Source organism: Octodon degus, unplaced genomic scaffold (genome assembly GCF_000260255.1).
Source record: "Octodon degus isolate 3935 unplaced genomic scaffold, OctDeg1.0 scaffold00199, whole genome shotgun sequence".
Taxonomy (NCBI): Eukaryota; Metazoa; Chordata; class Mammalia; order Rodentia; family Octodontidae; genus Octodon; species Octodon degus.
This window is the reverse complement of record NW_004524775.1, coordinates 490,123-505,078: the sequence shown is the minus strand read 5'-3', so window position 1 is coordinate 505,078 and position 14,956 is coordinate 490,123. Positions and strand designations below refer to the sequence as shown.

Here is a 14,956-nt window from a genome sequence, read left to right as displayed (position 1 = left end):
CAAATTTTCAGTGCAGGAGCCCTTAGGGGTTGACTTAATTTCTAAACTATGGAATTAAAGGCAGACAGAGGCTGTGGAAACAGTTTTGAAGACCCTCTGCCTAGAGGTCACGCTCACAGTCAAGAAGAGCCAGTCGCATGGGCTAGGGGGAGGGGAGAAAGGAAAGGCATGGGGACAGCAAGCTGAAAAGCTCTAAGCAACTGTCCTCCATACACAGGGACACTCTTACAAAGGCCAGGCAGAGTGGGGACTCTGAGAGGGAGGTCGGAAGCGTGCTGGATTCCTCGGGAGCCTGAGCAAGGTGACAGCCACACAGTTGTAGACCCTGAAGGGACTCCAGGGTGCATGAGATAGGGAGCCTACTGCTCAGCCATGCTTTTTGAAAGGGAGGCTTGAAGGAGAAGAGGACGTGAGGCCGGAGACAAAGGCTTTAGAAAGAGGGGCACTCGTTCGTGAGGTTGCGGGTAACCAGACATCAGTCTGTGGCACCCTCAGGTGTGTGGGAGGCGGGCGTAGTACCCTCAACACATGTGGAGCTGGTGCCTTGGGAAGGCGTGGTGGCTGTGGGGCAGTCCACCCAGCACCCGTGCTCAGCTCCCCTACTTGGGGCCCTCCATCCTGCCTGCAGCCCGAGAGGCCAGTCTCACCTCTCCTGCAGCCCAACACAAAGCGCTCGCAGCAGGGCGTCCTCGCCGGCATGTGGCCTGAGGAAGAAGCTCCACCGAGGTCCTGTGCTCTGCTCCCACCACCACAGTCGCACTCCCTTCCCGACTTCCCCTGCGGCTGTCCCATCCCGCCGGACCCCAGAGCCAGGCCAGGAACAGCTCAGTGACGCCCAGCTCAAGCCTCTGCCTGTGCAGCCCCTGTGTAACTGGTGTGCTATGCCCACTAGGTGAGGTGTTTGGGTTTTCCACAGGACCACCAGGGAGCGGGTGGGCGCCGCACCAGCCGTAACAGCCTGGGTGGGATCTGGAGGTGGACTGAGGTCGCAATGCCGTGAATGCTTTTCCTAGGACTCTGGATGCCTTACGCCCAACTCCAAGAGTGCACATGGGGACACGTGTGCAGGAAGCAGAGCTGGGCAGCCCACGGGGAGCACTTCTTCCAGACCTCCCTAGGCTGCTCTCCTTTCAGCGTCCAGGGACAGCAGCCTCATCCGTGCCAAGGAGCCTGTCAGCAGGTGTTGCTCTGCTGTAGAGAGACCAAGCTAGACCCAAAGCCTCCGACATTTGCATCAGAGCAGAACTAATCTTGGGTTTATAGGAGGAAGACCAAATCTCAATTACATTGTCCTTGTTGCCGGGGCAGCTGGCCCTAGGAAAGCTGTCCTGCACTTCTGAGCTCCAGGGATCTAATGCTAGGGCTACTTGGCTGCCCTGTCAGCTCCACAAGCCAACCAGAGAATCCTGTGAAGAATTCAAGGGAAGAACCACAGGGCTGAGTTCAGGGCACACAGGATGTGGCCCTCGTGTGTGGTCCACTGATACAAGAGGCAGACGGACCAGAGGCTCCTGGGCTCCAGGGGAGGGCAGAGTGAGCAGGAAGCGGGAGCAAGTAGCAGTGGCTGCTTGGGCAGGCAGTGTCCTCAGATTAAGTGGTGGTGTCAGCTGCACAACCTGGATGCACACAAACGACAGCGCACCGTGTGGTTCTGATGCGTACATGTCATGGTATAGGAGATCTCTCTTAAACTACTCTCAGACAACGTTAGAAGCTGCACTCAAGTGCACTTTAAAGCTCAGTGTCCTTTAAGACACCCTCCACTGTTAGGGCTGTGCCTCGATGTCCCCCAAAGCCTCTTATCATCCTGGGTGAGGCTTTTTCACCCAGAGGGTGGGACTGCTTCATAGTACAATGCTAGGACTAAGGGTGCTAGGTAAAAAGGTGGTTGATTCCTGAATTAACTCACTGATTGGTTTGGTACTGCCCTAAGCCCATAGCCCAGATAGAATAGAAAAGGAGAGAAAGAAGCTGCTGAATTCAGTAGAGGAGACGCCGCTGTGCTTGCCACCATCCCGGGGCTTTCTGGCTCTTTTCTCTTCACCTTAAATTCAGGTGTCTTTTATGAATAACCAAAAGCAGCAAAAAGCAACGCTATCAGGCCAGTGTTTTAAAACCAGAAAAAGAGCGATTTGACCCTACTCAGTTTCAAGACTGTATAATTCAAGGCTTCACTGAAACCGGTACTGATTTGGAAGCAGCAGCCGTTTCTGGATGCTTCTGGAGTGAAGCTTGACTACCGCCGATATGCAGAAACCCTCTTTGATATCCTAGTTGCTGGTGGGATGCTGGCCCCAGGTGGCACCCTGGCTGATGACATGATGCGTACGACATCTGCGTGTTCACAGCACAGGAAGACCTGGAGACCACGCAGGCGTTTGTACAAGTTTTTAACAAGCTAATGAGGTGCTACAAATATCTGGAGAAAGATTTTGAAGATGAGGCGAAAAAGCTGCTGCTGTTCTTAAAAGGTTTCTCAGAGTCGGAGAGGAAGAAGCTGGCCATGCTGACTGGTGTGCTCCTGGCCAACGGGGAGCTCAACGCTTCCATCCTCAACCGCCTCTACAGTGAGAATCTGGTGAAAGAAGGGGTTCTGCAGCATTTGCAGTGAAGCTCCTCATTTCCTGCATCAATGAGGACATCAATGCGGTGGCTGCGAGCCTTTGGAAAGTCAGCGTGGATAACAGGCTGATGGAACTTTTTCTTGACAATAAGCAGAGTGTGGAACACGTCAAGAAGTACTTCACGGAGGTGGGCCTGAAGGAGCTCTCTGAGTATGTCTGGAACCAGCAGAGACCATCGGTGCCCTGAAGGAGCTCCAGGAACAGATGTACCATGGTGACCCATTCAAGGACGAAATTTTGTATGTCAAGGAGAAGAGGAAAAGAACAACATCCCAGAACCAGTTGTCATTGGGATCATCTGATCCAGTGTGATGCGCCCTGTGGAGTGGAACGAGGAGGAGCTCGTAGCGGAGCAGGCCATCAAGCGCTTGAAGCAACACAGCCCTCTCCTCGCTGCCTTCACAGGCAAGGTCAGCCGAGCTGACTCTGTTGCTGAAGATTCAGGAGTATGGCTATGACAACGTTCACTACATGAAAGCCTTCCAGAAAACAGTGGTGCTTTTCTGTAAGGCTGAAGTCCTGCGTGAAGAGCCCATCCTGAAGTGGCACAAGGATGCACACGTGGCCAAGGGGAAGAGCTCGTCTTCCTGGAGCAGATGAAGAGGTTCGTGGAGTGGCTCAAGAACGCGGAGGACGAGTCTGAGTCCGACGCTGAAGGTGGACACTGAGTTCCGAGCCTGCATCCTCAGGAAAGCGAGCAGGGTGTAGCTGAATGTGTCTCGTGTGTCCTGGTTCATACATCTTCCTACCTCCCCATAACGCGCACGATAGAGAAAGGCTTTCGTGGCAGATTTCATTTTTCCTGTTTCTATGGTTACTGGAGATGCTGAGTTTAGTTCCTAAAACCATGTTCTAAGTATTACAGGGCTATAGATTTGAATCTAATGTTGCATTAGTCTTTTCAGTTCCCTTCTACCTCTTGTATTTTCTACTATAATAATGTAATTTAAGGCCTTCCACAATGAACGGTTCACACTATTCCCTGGGTTTTCTATATATAAACAATTTTCAAGGTATGATTTTGTTAAAAATAATTTGTTATTGGGGCCAGGGAGATGGTTCAGTGGAATAAGCGCTTCCTTGGCAAGCACAAGGGCCTGAGTTCAATCCCCGGTTCTGCCAAAAAAATAAAAAATAAATAAATAAATAATAATAATAATAATAATAATAATAATTTGTTATAAAGATTCTGTTTGCAAATTAAACTGTAAAAGTATCCAAATTCTCAGAAAAACAAAGAAGCCACTGAATTCGCTTGGCTTTGCTCCTTGTGACTTCTGCCATCGGCCTGCCATGCGCTTCTTCTCCTCTGTGATGTCCCTCTGCCATGCCACCCTGCATGGAGCCAGCCAGCGCGGAACCCTCTGTACACTCTGAGCTGAGCAAACCTCTCCTCCTCCTGACTTCGGGGGTTGGGCATTTTGTCTCAGCCATGAGAAAAGTAACTTAGAGTTTGGTGCCAGACACGTGGGGTCACTGCTTTGACTGAACCTGACCCTGTGGCTCGGGACACTTTGGAACTGGAGTGTGGGAACAGTCTGGAAAGGTTTGGGGATGGCAGCTGAGAAGTAGCCCTGGAACCCCTCAGGCTGTACTTGCAGGAGGCTCTGGCCAGAGCTCAGACTGGAAGGCTGACGGAAACCCTGCTGGCAAAGTCCAGGCGCGGGAGGCATCTGCTGGAAGGAGGAGTGCGCTGGCCATTGGACGCGGGCAACATCTGTAATGGCCTGGCAGGAGGTTTGTCTGCATCTTGCTCATGTCCAGAGACCTTGCCTGGAAGTGAGATTAAGGGCAGTGCACTAAACATCTCACAGACGAAATTTCAAGGCAGCCTCTTGTCGAGTGGGGACCTCGCTGCTGTTGGAGGACTTTTAGCCAGATCTGCCCTGAGAAACAAGAGCAAAGAGCCTGGCAGAATGGTTTAAAACATTGTGAGTTTGGTCAGCAAGGAAGTTCTGCAACATATGTGGGTGATGGAGACAGAGAAGAGATCTTGGTTGCCGAGAAGAAGTAAAAATCCAACAATGATTGCTATGTTGCATATTGTTATCTTCAAAGTAGTTGTTCAGATTACCAGATAAAAGCACGCAAAACTGGTCTCATGGACCACATGCCACGCCAGCCCCACTCCAGGGCAGGATGAGCCAGCCACCAAAAAAAGGGGGTGTCGCAAAAAGTTACTAAAAATTAAGGAGAGAAAAAAAATTAAGCATGAACTTCTTCTTTCAAGAGACCAGCAGAAATCATCAGTACAGTTCTGCAGGCTATCCTGTGAATGTATATCTACATTTCTTTTTTCCTTCTTTCTTTCTTTCTTTTCTCCTTTCCCTCACACCAGTTGTTCCTTCCCTTTGAACAGTTTTGTCCAGGGTCTCACTATGCAGTTTGGACTCCTAGTGATCCTCCTGTTTTCAGCCATTCCAGTGCTGGGATTACAGGCGTGCGCCACCAGGCCCAGACTCATTCGTGGCCCAGCATGCCCCAGGGGCGGGGTCAGCCCCCGGTTCCTGAGCTTGCCAAAGCAGGCACTTAGTCTGCTGAGCTACCCCACTGGCCCTACCACAGCCTTTTATCCATTCCTCAGTTGATGGGCATTTGGGTTGTTGTGCTGCTTTAAATTTCAAAGGAGACTTCTGAGTTGAGCTTTTCAGCAATGTTGAAACTGTTAAGGATTTTGGCAACTCTGAGGGACAGACTCAGTGCCTTTTGCATAAAGGGATATGCATGCATCTTTGGGGGCCAGATGTGGAGTGTTATAGCTCATGCCTCCCCAGAAGCCCCATGTAGTCCTAGGCGGGGCTTTTTCAGAGGTACCTGTATCCAGAGTGTGTGATTTGGGACTAAGCGTGTGTGATTACTAAGCCAGTCCACTGACTGACTTGGCGTCGTACTGGGTAGGGTTGAGGGTGCCTCTCCCTGGACGTCAGCACTGCCCGCCCTAAAGGCAGATAGCCTGCGAAAGACACAAGGGGCAGGACGAGGGTCCTTGCTTTCTGCTTGCTGATTGTCGTTCTGCTGCGTTCCTTGTGCTCGGTGAGGGCCTTCGCCGTGCCATCCTGCCTTGGAGCCAGCAGACTGAGCTGAAGCTTGTGCAAGCTGTGAGCTTATAAACCATTCTTCTCTTAACTTTGAGTGTCTGGTATTTTGTCTCAGCAACATGAAAAGGAGCTAAGCCAGTGTCCCTTAAGACAATCCCCACAGTTGGCACTAATGAAGTCATCAGTTAGGGACTGGAACCAGCACTCTCGCCCTTCGGCTATTCCAGCGCGCTCTCTCCGGCTCTGGCCAGCGACCTGCCAGCACGCAGACTCGCCCCCATGCTCCCCACCTTGCACAGAGCCCCCAGACCCTCCCACCCCCACCCCATGCACAGAGACCTGGCTGAGGCTGCTTGTTGTGGTCTGCTATCTTGAAGGTGGGGGGATCTGGGATGTCACAACTCAGCAAATGCTTGCACTTTGAGGACTACAGTGAGGAGGCTGGTGGGCTGGTTGGGCGTCTGATGCTGAATTCCACTTCAGGTGCCTGGCTTCAGTGTCTGTTTTATATGTCTAGGTGTGTGTGTGTGTGTGTGTGTGTGTGTGTGTGTGTGTGTGTGTGAGTTACTTTTCTCTCTTTGCTGGAACAAAATTTCCCGGCACCCAAAATTCAGGAAGGAAAGGCTTATTTAGCTCACACTTTGTGGAGATTTCAGTCCATACTTGACTGGCTCCAAGGCAGAGTGGCACATGGCAGAGGGCAGCAGTTGATGGTGGCAGAAGACAACCAAATAGCAAAAGCAGAAGGGGAGGAACAGAGGCCAGAGCAGAGGTAGAGGCAGCCAGCCTGTCTCCCGTCCTTATATTACCTCCAGGCTATCAGAGGGGGCAGCACTTGCACCCGTAACCCAGCCCTGGATCATGAATTAATCACACACTCTAGAAGCTGCCCGTGACTGCACGAGGCTTGGGGGTCACCTGCACACAAACCATGACAGTGTGTAAGTACAGCTGGCACAGCTTCCCAATGAGTTGACCCTTTTCCATTATATGATGATATTTTTTTTTTCCTCTTGGGACTGTTTTTGACTTCAAGTGTATTTGCCTGGTGCGAGTTTAACCACTCTTGTTCTCTTTTCCTAACCCAAAGTTGGAATTTATAGAGTTCTGAGTTTTCTTCCCTGCTTGTCCCAGAGCCATAGTAAGGCTGGCTTGAGTATTGGCTGCCATCAGGAGTGCACAGCCTGCTTGTCGCAGTGGCCTCGTTGTCCTGGTAGATGACCCCACCAGAGACTGCTGTCACTGTTTGGCAGATAGCAGCAGGATCATCGCTAACCACAGAACTGTCACTGTTCCATACTCACTACCTCCCCAGTGTTTAGATGGACCCTTGTGTGGGACTTCTCCAAAATACCCTCACTCTCAAAGAATTCTGATCATACCATGTGACTCTTTACAACTGGCCCTGAATAATTACATCTAAAGAAAATTAAACATCAACACAAAGCACAGTTGGGTCATTTCCATATGTAAATAAACTACAACTGGATCAACTAATTATTCCAAAGAAGAGTGTAGCCAGGATGAGGCAGTGCCAGCAATTAACTGTCACCCACCATCCTGTCCTCCTTCCTCTGTCAACCAGGGCACCCTGGGGTCACAAGGTGTATAAAGCTCATGGATTGATTCACCAAGGATCCATTAGGGGACCCCAAGGGATGTACCCATATGGGGCCAGTAGCCCCTTAGCTTTGGCCCCTGTTAGACCCAGCAGCTTGAGACGAGGTGTGACCAATGGGGACCCAGCTCAGAGGTGACCCAGAGCCCCACCACCTTGGTCAGAGCACACAGCAGCAGGTGTTTGTTCTCAAGAGGGCAGGGAATCAAGTCCTTGTGTTCTCTTGCTCCATACTGGAGCCCAGAGCCATGACGAAGGCAGCCCCCGGCATGTGCTCAGCAGAGGGAGATCCCAGGGCACAGGTGCCACAGCACGATGGGCCCTGGCTGGAGGGCCTGAGTGCAGGGTGAAGGGCCCAGCTCCTCAAGGCGGAGGCCCACATGGAGTAGGCAGCACATGGCCCTGTGGCCTGGAAAGGGCAGAGCAGAAGCTGCGTTGCCAAGCTGGAGGAGACTGGAGCCACAGGGGTGCCCCGGGATCAAGGCATGGGCACATACACCCTGGAGCAGTCCCCTGGTGACTAAAAGAGCCCAGCTGGTGCACAGAAGACAATAAGAGAGTGCAGAGGTCTCTACCCACTCTGAATCTGTGCGGTGCTGCAGAGACAGCGAGGAGGAGGCTCGGTGTGGGGGAGGGGGCCAGATACAAGGAGGGAAGAGGGCTCAAGGCCCCTGAGGCTGCTGACCAGGAGCCACCGAGTGGCAGTTGTGGGCTCCAGGGTGCTCCTGCCCTCAGCCTGGGGAGAGGCCCGCATGCTGTAGGCCTGCAGCCCTGCGCCCACCCAATGGTTTCCTACCTCGCGGAGGTGCTCAGCAGCACACTGGTGGTCTCCGATGCTTGTCTTTCTCTACGTGCTGGGACACAGTGCCACCCCCGAGATGTAACCTCTTTTGAGAGAGAAAAGTTGGGCAGGACGCTTAATAGTTCAGCCTGGCCACTGCCTCAGGGTTCTGCGCACAGCCCTTTGCAGTAAAGCTAGATGCTTTCACAGGCAGTTCACTCACAGAGTTTTGCTTCTGAACACTTCTGATTTAGAGCTGTTGGCTGAGCCAAGAGGCTTAGGGCGTTGGAGCTTAGAGTAAACATCGGAGGATGTGTTTTGCTTGCCCAGGAGGCCAAAGCAAAGCCACACAGACCGGGCAGCTTTAACAAGCTTATTTTCGTGTAGTCTGTAGCCTGGAAGTCTGAGACCAAGGTGCTGGCCAGGTTGGTTTCCCCTGGGGGATCTGCTCGGCCTGCAGATGTGGTGTCCTTAGGTCTTCCGTGGTCTCTGTGTTTATGTCCTCATCTCCCCTCTAACGTGCCAGTCAGAATGGCGTAATGCCCATCCTCATGACCTCATTTTGACTCTGTTGCTTTGATAAAGATGCGAATTCTAAGTGTAGCTATAGCCTTGGGTCTTGGAGACAGGGATGTGGACACTGAATCCTGCAGTGGCCACCTTCCAGCCCGCAGCAGAGGTGCCCATGTTCAGCGCAGCTCTGTACACTTGCTTCGTGGCATGGATCTTCCTGGAGGGAGACTCGTGCCTCTTGGCCTGGGCATCCCTCTGCTAGCTGTCACCTCCCTCTCCGAAATCACCACAGCTCTGTAGCTGCTGAGTTTGGGTCCTGGGGGCTCTTTGTTCTCCATGCTTCTAGTGCTGACAGGGGAAGCTGAGTGCACGTGGAGCAGCACCCCTATCGCCAGCACTCACAGCCTGCTTCGGGGCCTGTGCTCTGCATAGGCCAGGGCACCTATGGTGGGGAGTTCCCGTCTGGCCTGGTTTGATCGAAAGCAGGACATTGTTGTCCGTTGGTGCCCAGGCGCTGCAGTCCTAAGCCCGTGTCCCGTAATACTAAGGGTAGCACGGTGCGGCATCTGCATGTAGCCTGTGCACCACCCCTGCACACTGACCTCTCTGGGTGGCTCAGAGTACCAGAGGCCAGTGAATAGTGGTGACCCTGTACTGCTTGGGGAATAATGACAGAAAGCTGTGAGCATGTCCAGTACAGATGAAGCTTTTCCCTGAATTCGTCTACCTGTGGTAGGCTGGCCGTGTGGATGCAGAGCCTGTGGATACAGAAGGCTGGCTGTACTTGCTGAAATGAAAAGGAGTTTATGTCGTGCCCAAGGAAGCCTAATCTAAGACATCTGCCTGGTTTCCACAGGGGCTGCCTCTCTTTTCTAGTCAGCATGACTGGCTCATGGATGACGCGGTCATGACTGCCACTCCAGAGAAATGGTTCGCATGTCCAGCTGCTCCTAGAGAGACATCAGGCGGGAAGCGCTGCCCTTGGGCTTTGAAAGAGTGGAGCCAAGCTTTGTATCTTGTGGCATCTTCTGCAGGCTGGGCTCTTGATAGTGCAGCTCACAGAGCGGTGTTCAGTCTTAGGTCACCTTTCGAAGTAAAGCCTTCATCTGCCTTGGAATTGCCACAGGGGCGCAGTATTGATGGGGCACCCTACACGAGCTCCATCGCAGGGCTCTGCAGGAGAACTGCTGCTGTGTGGATGCGCAGCACACTCGCAGGAGTGGCATAGTCCCAGCATGCATTGCGGCCTTGGCTATACTGTGCAGCCTTCCTTCTTCAGTAGGAAGTGAATGCAGTTCCCTGGTCAGTGAGCATCATCCAGGGGTCAGCCAGAGAGCAAGGGCTCCCGGTGCCTCTGGTGAGTGGTCAAGACCCATAGTGGTGGCCTTGAGGGGCATGCAGTGGGCTGTCCACCAAGGGGATGGAAAGGCAGCTGTACAGACAGCCCCTGCTTGGTGGCACTGCCAGGAAAGGTCAACTTCACCCCTTGCTGTGCTCCAGAACCTGCAGGCTTTCCTCTTGTGACCTGCCGCAGACCCCAGGACCGTGTCTGCTCTGGCACTGTCCCAATATGGGGCTGTCCTCTGGTGGGCCAAGAGGACAAGTGGGCTGGAGTTGGACTGTCCTTCTGAATCTATAGAGCCATCAGAGTCTATAACCTCCTCTCATAGATTTACCACATTTCAAATGGAATATACTGATGTTTTTAGTAACTTCATGACTGCTTCATCGGTATGCTTTGGTTTGGTTTTGGTCATACTGGGGATTGAACCCAAGGCCTTCACATTGAGCTACAGCCCTGTCTGTTTTAGTTTTATTTTTGAGATAGTATCTTGCTCATTGCTAAGTTGCCCTGACGTGATTCTCCTGCTTCAGCTTCCCAGAATGTTGGAATTACAGGTTTGCATGTAATCGTGCCTGGGTAACTTTATGACTTACAATGAAAAAAGAAATGCCAAAAGTAATCCCTGTCCTTTTTCTGAAGGCATAACTTTGGGACACATGAGATACCTGTTAGGAGTATATTAGCTCTACAGAACATCAAATGTACCAGAAACCACCTTGCCTAGCTCTGCCCTGTGGTGTTGCAGTTGTCCTCCACTGGCTGTAGTCAGTTCCTAGAGTAAAAACAAGCCTGTGTGCAGAGTAAATAAACATCACATTCTAGAGTTGCTCCCAGATGCCTCGCAGCCAAGGTAGAGACCCTTGTGCCTGGGACTCTGAGTCCCCTTCCTTGCACGGCCTGGGACTTCCCAAGCTTCCATTGTGCTGGTGCCTCCCTTCCCACTGTGGTGGGGACTGAGTGGGGTGCCTGTACACAGTCACACAGTGTGTACCCCTCTTCTCTGCAGCACCCACAGCAGTGGAGAGAAGGCCGGGCTGCACAAGGAGAACCTGCTGCTGCGTGGCTGCACCATCAGGAACACAGAAGCTGTGGCTGGTATTGTCATCTATGCAGGTGGGCATGGCCCCTCACCCCTGCGCTCCCTCGCAGGCTGTGTACCTCAAGCTCTTCTTCTTGATCTGTGTCTGGTTATAAGATTAGTTTATATCCATTGTTAAGACAATTAGGGGGCTGGAGATACAGCTCAGCAGCACAGTGCCTGCCTGGCAAGCACAAGGTCCTGAGTTCTATCCCTGGTACTAAAAACATTTAAAAAAAAAAACTAGGACAAAAGAAAAGAATAAAACCAAGACTTCTAATAGCATCTGAAGCAAGAGTGTTCCCTCTTGTCATTTTAGCATATTTAGCATATCAATTCATTTGTCCCTGGCTATTATTATAGGCAAGCTTAATTTTATACCCAGCTATTTTGACCAAATACATCCCTTCGGTGAGAAGGATGGTGGCGTGGTAGTTCACGCTGTGGACCCACATCCCTCGCATCTTAACTGCTGGGCATTGACTCACCCCTGCAGGACACGAGACCAAGGCTCTGCTGAACAACAGCGGGCCCCGCTACAAGCGCAGCCAGCTTGAGAGGCAGATGAACTGCGATGTGCTCTGGTGTGTCCTTCTCCTCATTTGTATGTCTCTGTTTTCAGCGGTCGGTAAGTCTCCTGGGAGGACACCAGTGAATGCTGAGCAGATGCAGGTGATCCTGGTGGGCTCCCCCAACTCACTGGGGCCCACCTAGTACCCTAAAATCAAAACCCATGTCTTTCCCTGGCTCAGACTTCAGGGTGGTTGGCACCAGCACAGGCTGTGTGGCGAGGCCTTGATGAGTGGGCTTGGCAGAGCAATGCCATTCTCCCAGCTGACAAGAGGTGCATGGAGAGTGGCTTTGTCACAGCCATAGTCCTGAGTCCTGTGGAAGAAGAACCAGACAAGTCAAGCCTTAGTGGCAGGAGAGGCACAAATCTACTCATGGAAACTTCATGCAAACAGAGAATTGTTGGGATCCTGAAATAGACCTGGAACATTCCATGAGATTGGTGGGAGGGGGCAGTATGGCAAGGCCCCAGCAGTGACCCTCACTTTGTCCCTGCTCAGCATGTCATCTGCAGGGAGTGGTGTGATGTGGTCTCAGAGCTCAGGCGTAACAGACATGGGAGCACAGAGCACAGAAAGCCTTGTGTTTCCAGGGAGGCGTGGGCCCTGATTCATTCAGTAGCAGGCATGGATTCCGCGCACGGCATCTCAGATCCGTCATGCATGAATCTGGGATCTCTGGGAAGGGACATTATGGGTGGCACCCAGAACTCAGCGTGTCTTCACCAAGTAGCCACGAGACCGAGCGCTTGGGAGACAAGGCTGGGGAGTCTCTCTTGGGCTCTGCACTCTGCCATGGCCAGGCCTGCTTGTGACCAGCATGCCGTTCTGCAGCAGCAGCGGAGGCTCTGGGTGTGCAGAGAAGCCCACATTCAGACTCCTTCCAGGCCTGGGTCGTGGGTCCCGCGGGTCCTGTGTGCCTTTGCCTTCGTGTGTGGCAGGGCAGGCCACCAAGCCGAGTCGTCGGTGGCAGTAACAACCCTAAAGCCTGCCTTCACTTACACCAGCACCTTGTTATCTTCCTACCCGACAAACACTGTTTTTCCCTGCATGTTTCTACAGGACATGGACTGTGGGTACGGCGTTACCAGGAGAAAAAGGCTCTATTTGATGTCCCCGAGGCCGATGGCAGCTCTCTGTCCCCAGTCACAGCTGCGGTGTACACATTCTTGACAATGATAATAGTCCTGCAGGTAACACTGCTACCTGCCCTGCGATAAGTGCTGAGCTTTTCCCAGAAGAACACAAAATGCACCACACTCTAAGTGACGGCCACAGACACACCTGCCAGAGGTGCTGGCTTTGTACCCCTTCACCTTCATTTATCTGTAGCGCTTTTCCTGGGTGATATGCAAATTGTTCTCCTTTGCTTTTCTTAAGGTTTTTGGGTTTAGGTTGAGGATTAGTTACCATTCCATTTTACTGTTTTTCCTTTTACTTAACTTTATGTGTGTGCAGAGCTGGGGATCAAACCCGGGTCCTTGCACCTGGTAGGCAAGTGTCCCAGCGCCACACTGTATACCTAGCCTCAGTGACTTAAAAAAAAAAAAAAAAACTTGTTTCAAAATAATTTCATGATTTGCACAGAAGCTTTGCGGGCTCACCCAAGCAGTTCGCATATCTCTCTCTAAGCTTTCCCTACTGTGACCGTGCTGTGTTGCTGCGGTCTGTTGTAAGAACTAAGAGACCAAATCGCTTGCTGTCCACTTTTCTCCAAGTTGCTGTGCTCAAGGCCCGGTGCCTCTCCAGGAGCGTGGTCTCTCTGTTCCGGGGTACTTTATCCGGTGTCCCATGTTAGCTGCCAGGGGTGGCTGTTACTGTGGTGGTGGCAGTGCTGCTGGTGGCGGTGGTTGCTGGCGTCACCCGTTCCCTTGCCTCCTTGCAGTTTGCAGGCAGGGCCGACAATCCATATCCAGAAAGGTTTGAGAAAGAGGTGGATGGCTCTAGACTCCCGAGCGCAAGAGGGGCTGGGAGGGGCTCTGCCGCCACCACCACTGCTGGTCATTTTGAGAACACGAGGGACGCCCAGAGCTCATGTGCGCGGCTCCGCCTGCAAGAGAACTTTCGCAGTCTCTGACATCTGTGCTTCTTCACAGGCAGCAGCCTTATTTAGTGTTCCAAATTGGTCTTTTTTATAAATGCAGATTCTGTTCTAGCCTGGAGTTAGGATAATAGTTGGTGTTCATTAGCATAATTAAGATACCATGAGAACCCAGTTCATCCAGAATATGATATTCTCGGCTCATAAACATTAATTCAGTACTATGACTTAAGAAATAAACAAACATCAATTTTAAGGAAGTCGGTTTTGGTTCTCAAGTCACGGTGGTGAATATTTTCTCAAAGCCTTCTTCCCTTTGCTTCATAGCACACCAGATCATAGACACGGCCCTTCCACACTGGGCTGGCTCTGCCCTGGTAGCTGTCCCCAAGCTGGGGCTTTGTCCTCAGAAGGGCCAGCACATCCCTGGGGCCCTGGGGACCGAGGGGTTGAGTTCTGCTGTGGTTTGAGCTGTCTTTGCTTTCACGACTCTGACTGTGCCGTGTTTTTTCTCTTTTCTCTCTCTCCTTTCCTAGCCTCTCTCCTGCACCGCTTAGTAACCCGAAAGCGCTGGCTTCTCCCCAAGCCACGGCCACACTTGCGGCAGCATAGTGGACATCCGCTCCGCAGTTGCACCGTAGGCCCTCCTAGCTCAGACTCTTTGCCACTATTCTTATCCTTTGCCAATAGTGACTCTAAGCCAACCCATTTAAACTCTTCTTAAAGGTACGGTATAGCCCCCACCTGCTTGCAGTTGTAGCCACCTGTCGTTGCAGCAGATCGGGCTGCGTCTGTGGCCTCATCCCCACGGCCACTCATTGGCTGTGCTATGTCTCACAGGTTTTGATCCCCATTTCCTTGTACGTCTCCATTGAGATCGTCAAAGTGTGCCAGGTGTACTTCATTAACCAGGACGTGGCCCTCTATGATGAGGACACGGACTCCCAGCTGCAGTGCCGGGCCCTGAACATCACCGAAGACCTGGGGCAGATTCAGTACATCTTCTCGGACAAGACCGGCACTTTAACTGAGAACAAGATGGTGTTCCGAAGGTGCACCGTGTCTGGGGTAGAGTATTCTCACGATGCAAACGGTGAGTCTGAGGAGGGGGCCTCCAGGTGGGCCAGGCCAGAGAGCTACACACAGGGACCCACACATAGAGGCCCACGCGTGCACACATGCACACACCCTCACACGCTTCAAGGATGGCTGTTTTTCAAGGGAACATAAAGATGTGGCATGACTGTCACAGCCCCTTGGGAGCCCAGAGCCTACTGCTATTTATAGGCCAGGTTGATGCCCCCTGGCTCACTACGCTGCCTGCGTGATAGGCTTCTGCTTCCACACCA

The 14,956-nt window shown here is 52.2% G+C and overlaps 1 protein-coding gene and 1 pseudogene across 1 annotated transcript in view; both read left to right on the top strand.

Moving 5' to 3' along the window:
• Positions 1–14,956, top strand: part of Atp10a (ATPase phospholipid transporting 10A (putative)) — a gene marked incomplete at its 5' end in the record, with an annotated part of 122,111 nt that overhangs the window by 81,034 nt on the left and 26,121 nt on the right. The window contains 4 exons of the mRNA XM_023704656.1: positions 10,926–11,032; positions 11,494–11,625; positions 12,629–12,759; positions 14,448–14,700. Coding sequence (XP_023560424.1) covers positions 10,926–11,032; positions 11,494–11,625; positions 12,629–12,759; positions 14,448–14,700 — 623 coding nt within the window. The remainder of the gene's footprint in view (positions 1–10,925; positions 11,033–11,493; positions 11,626–12,628; positions 12,760–14,447; positions 14,701–14,956) is intronic.
• On the top strand, positions 2,065–3,224 carry LOC105743976 (annotated as a pseudogene).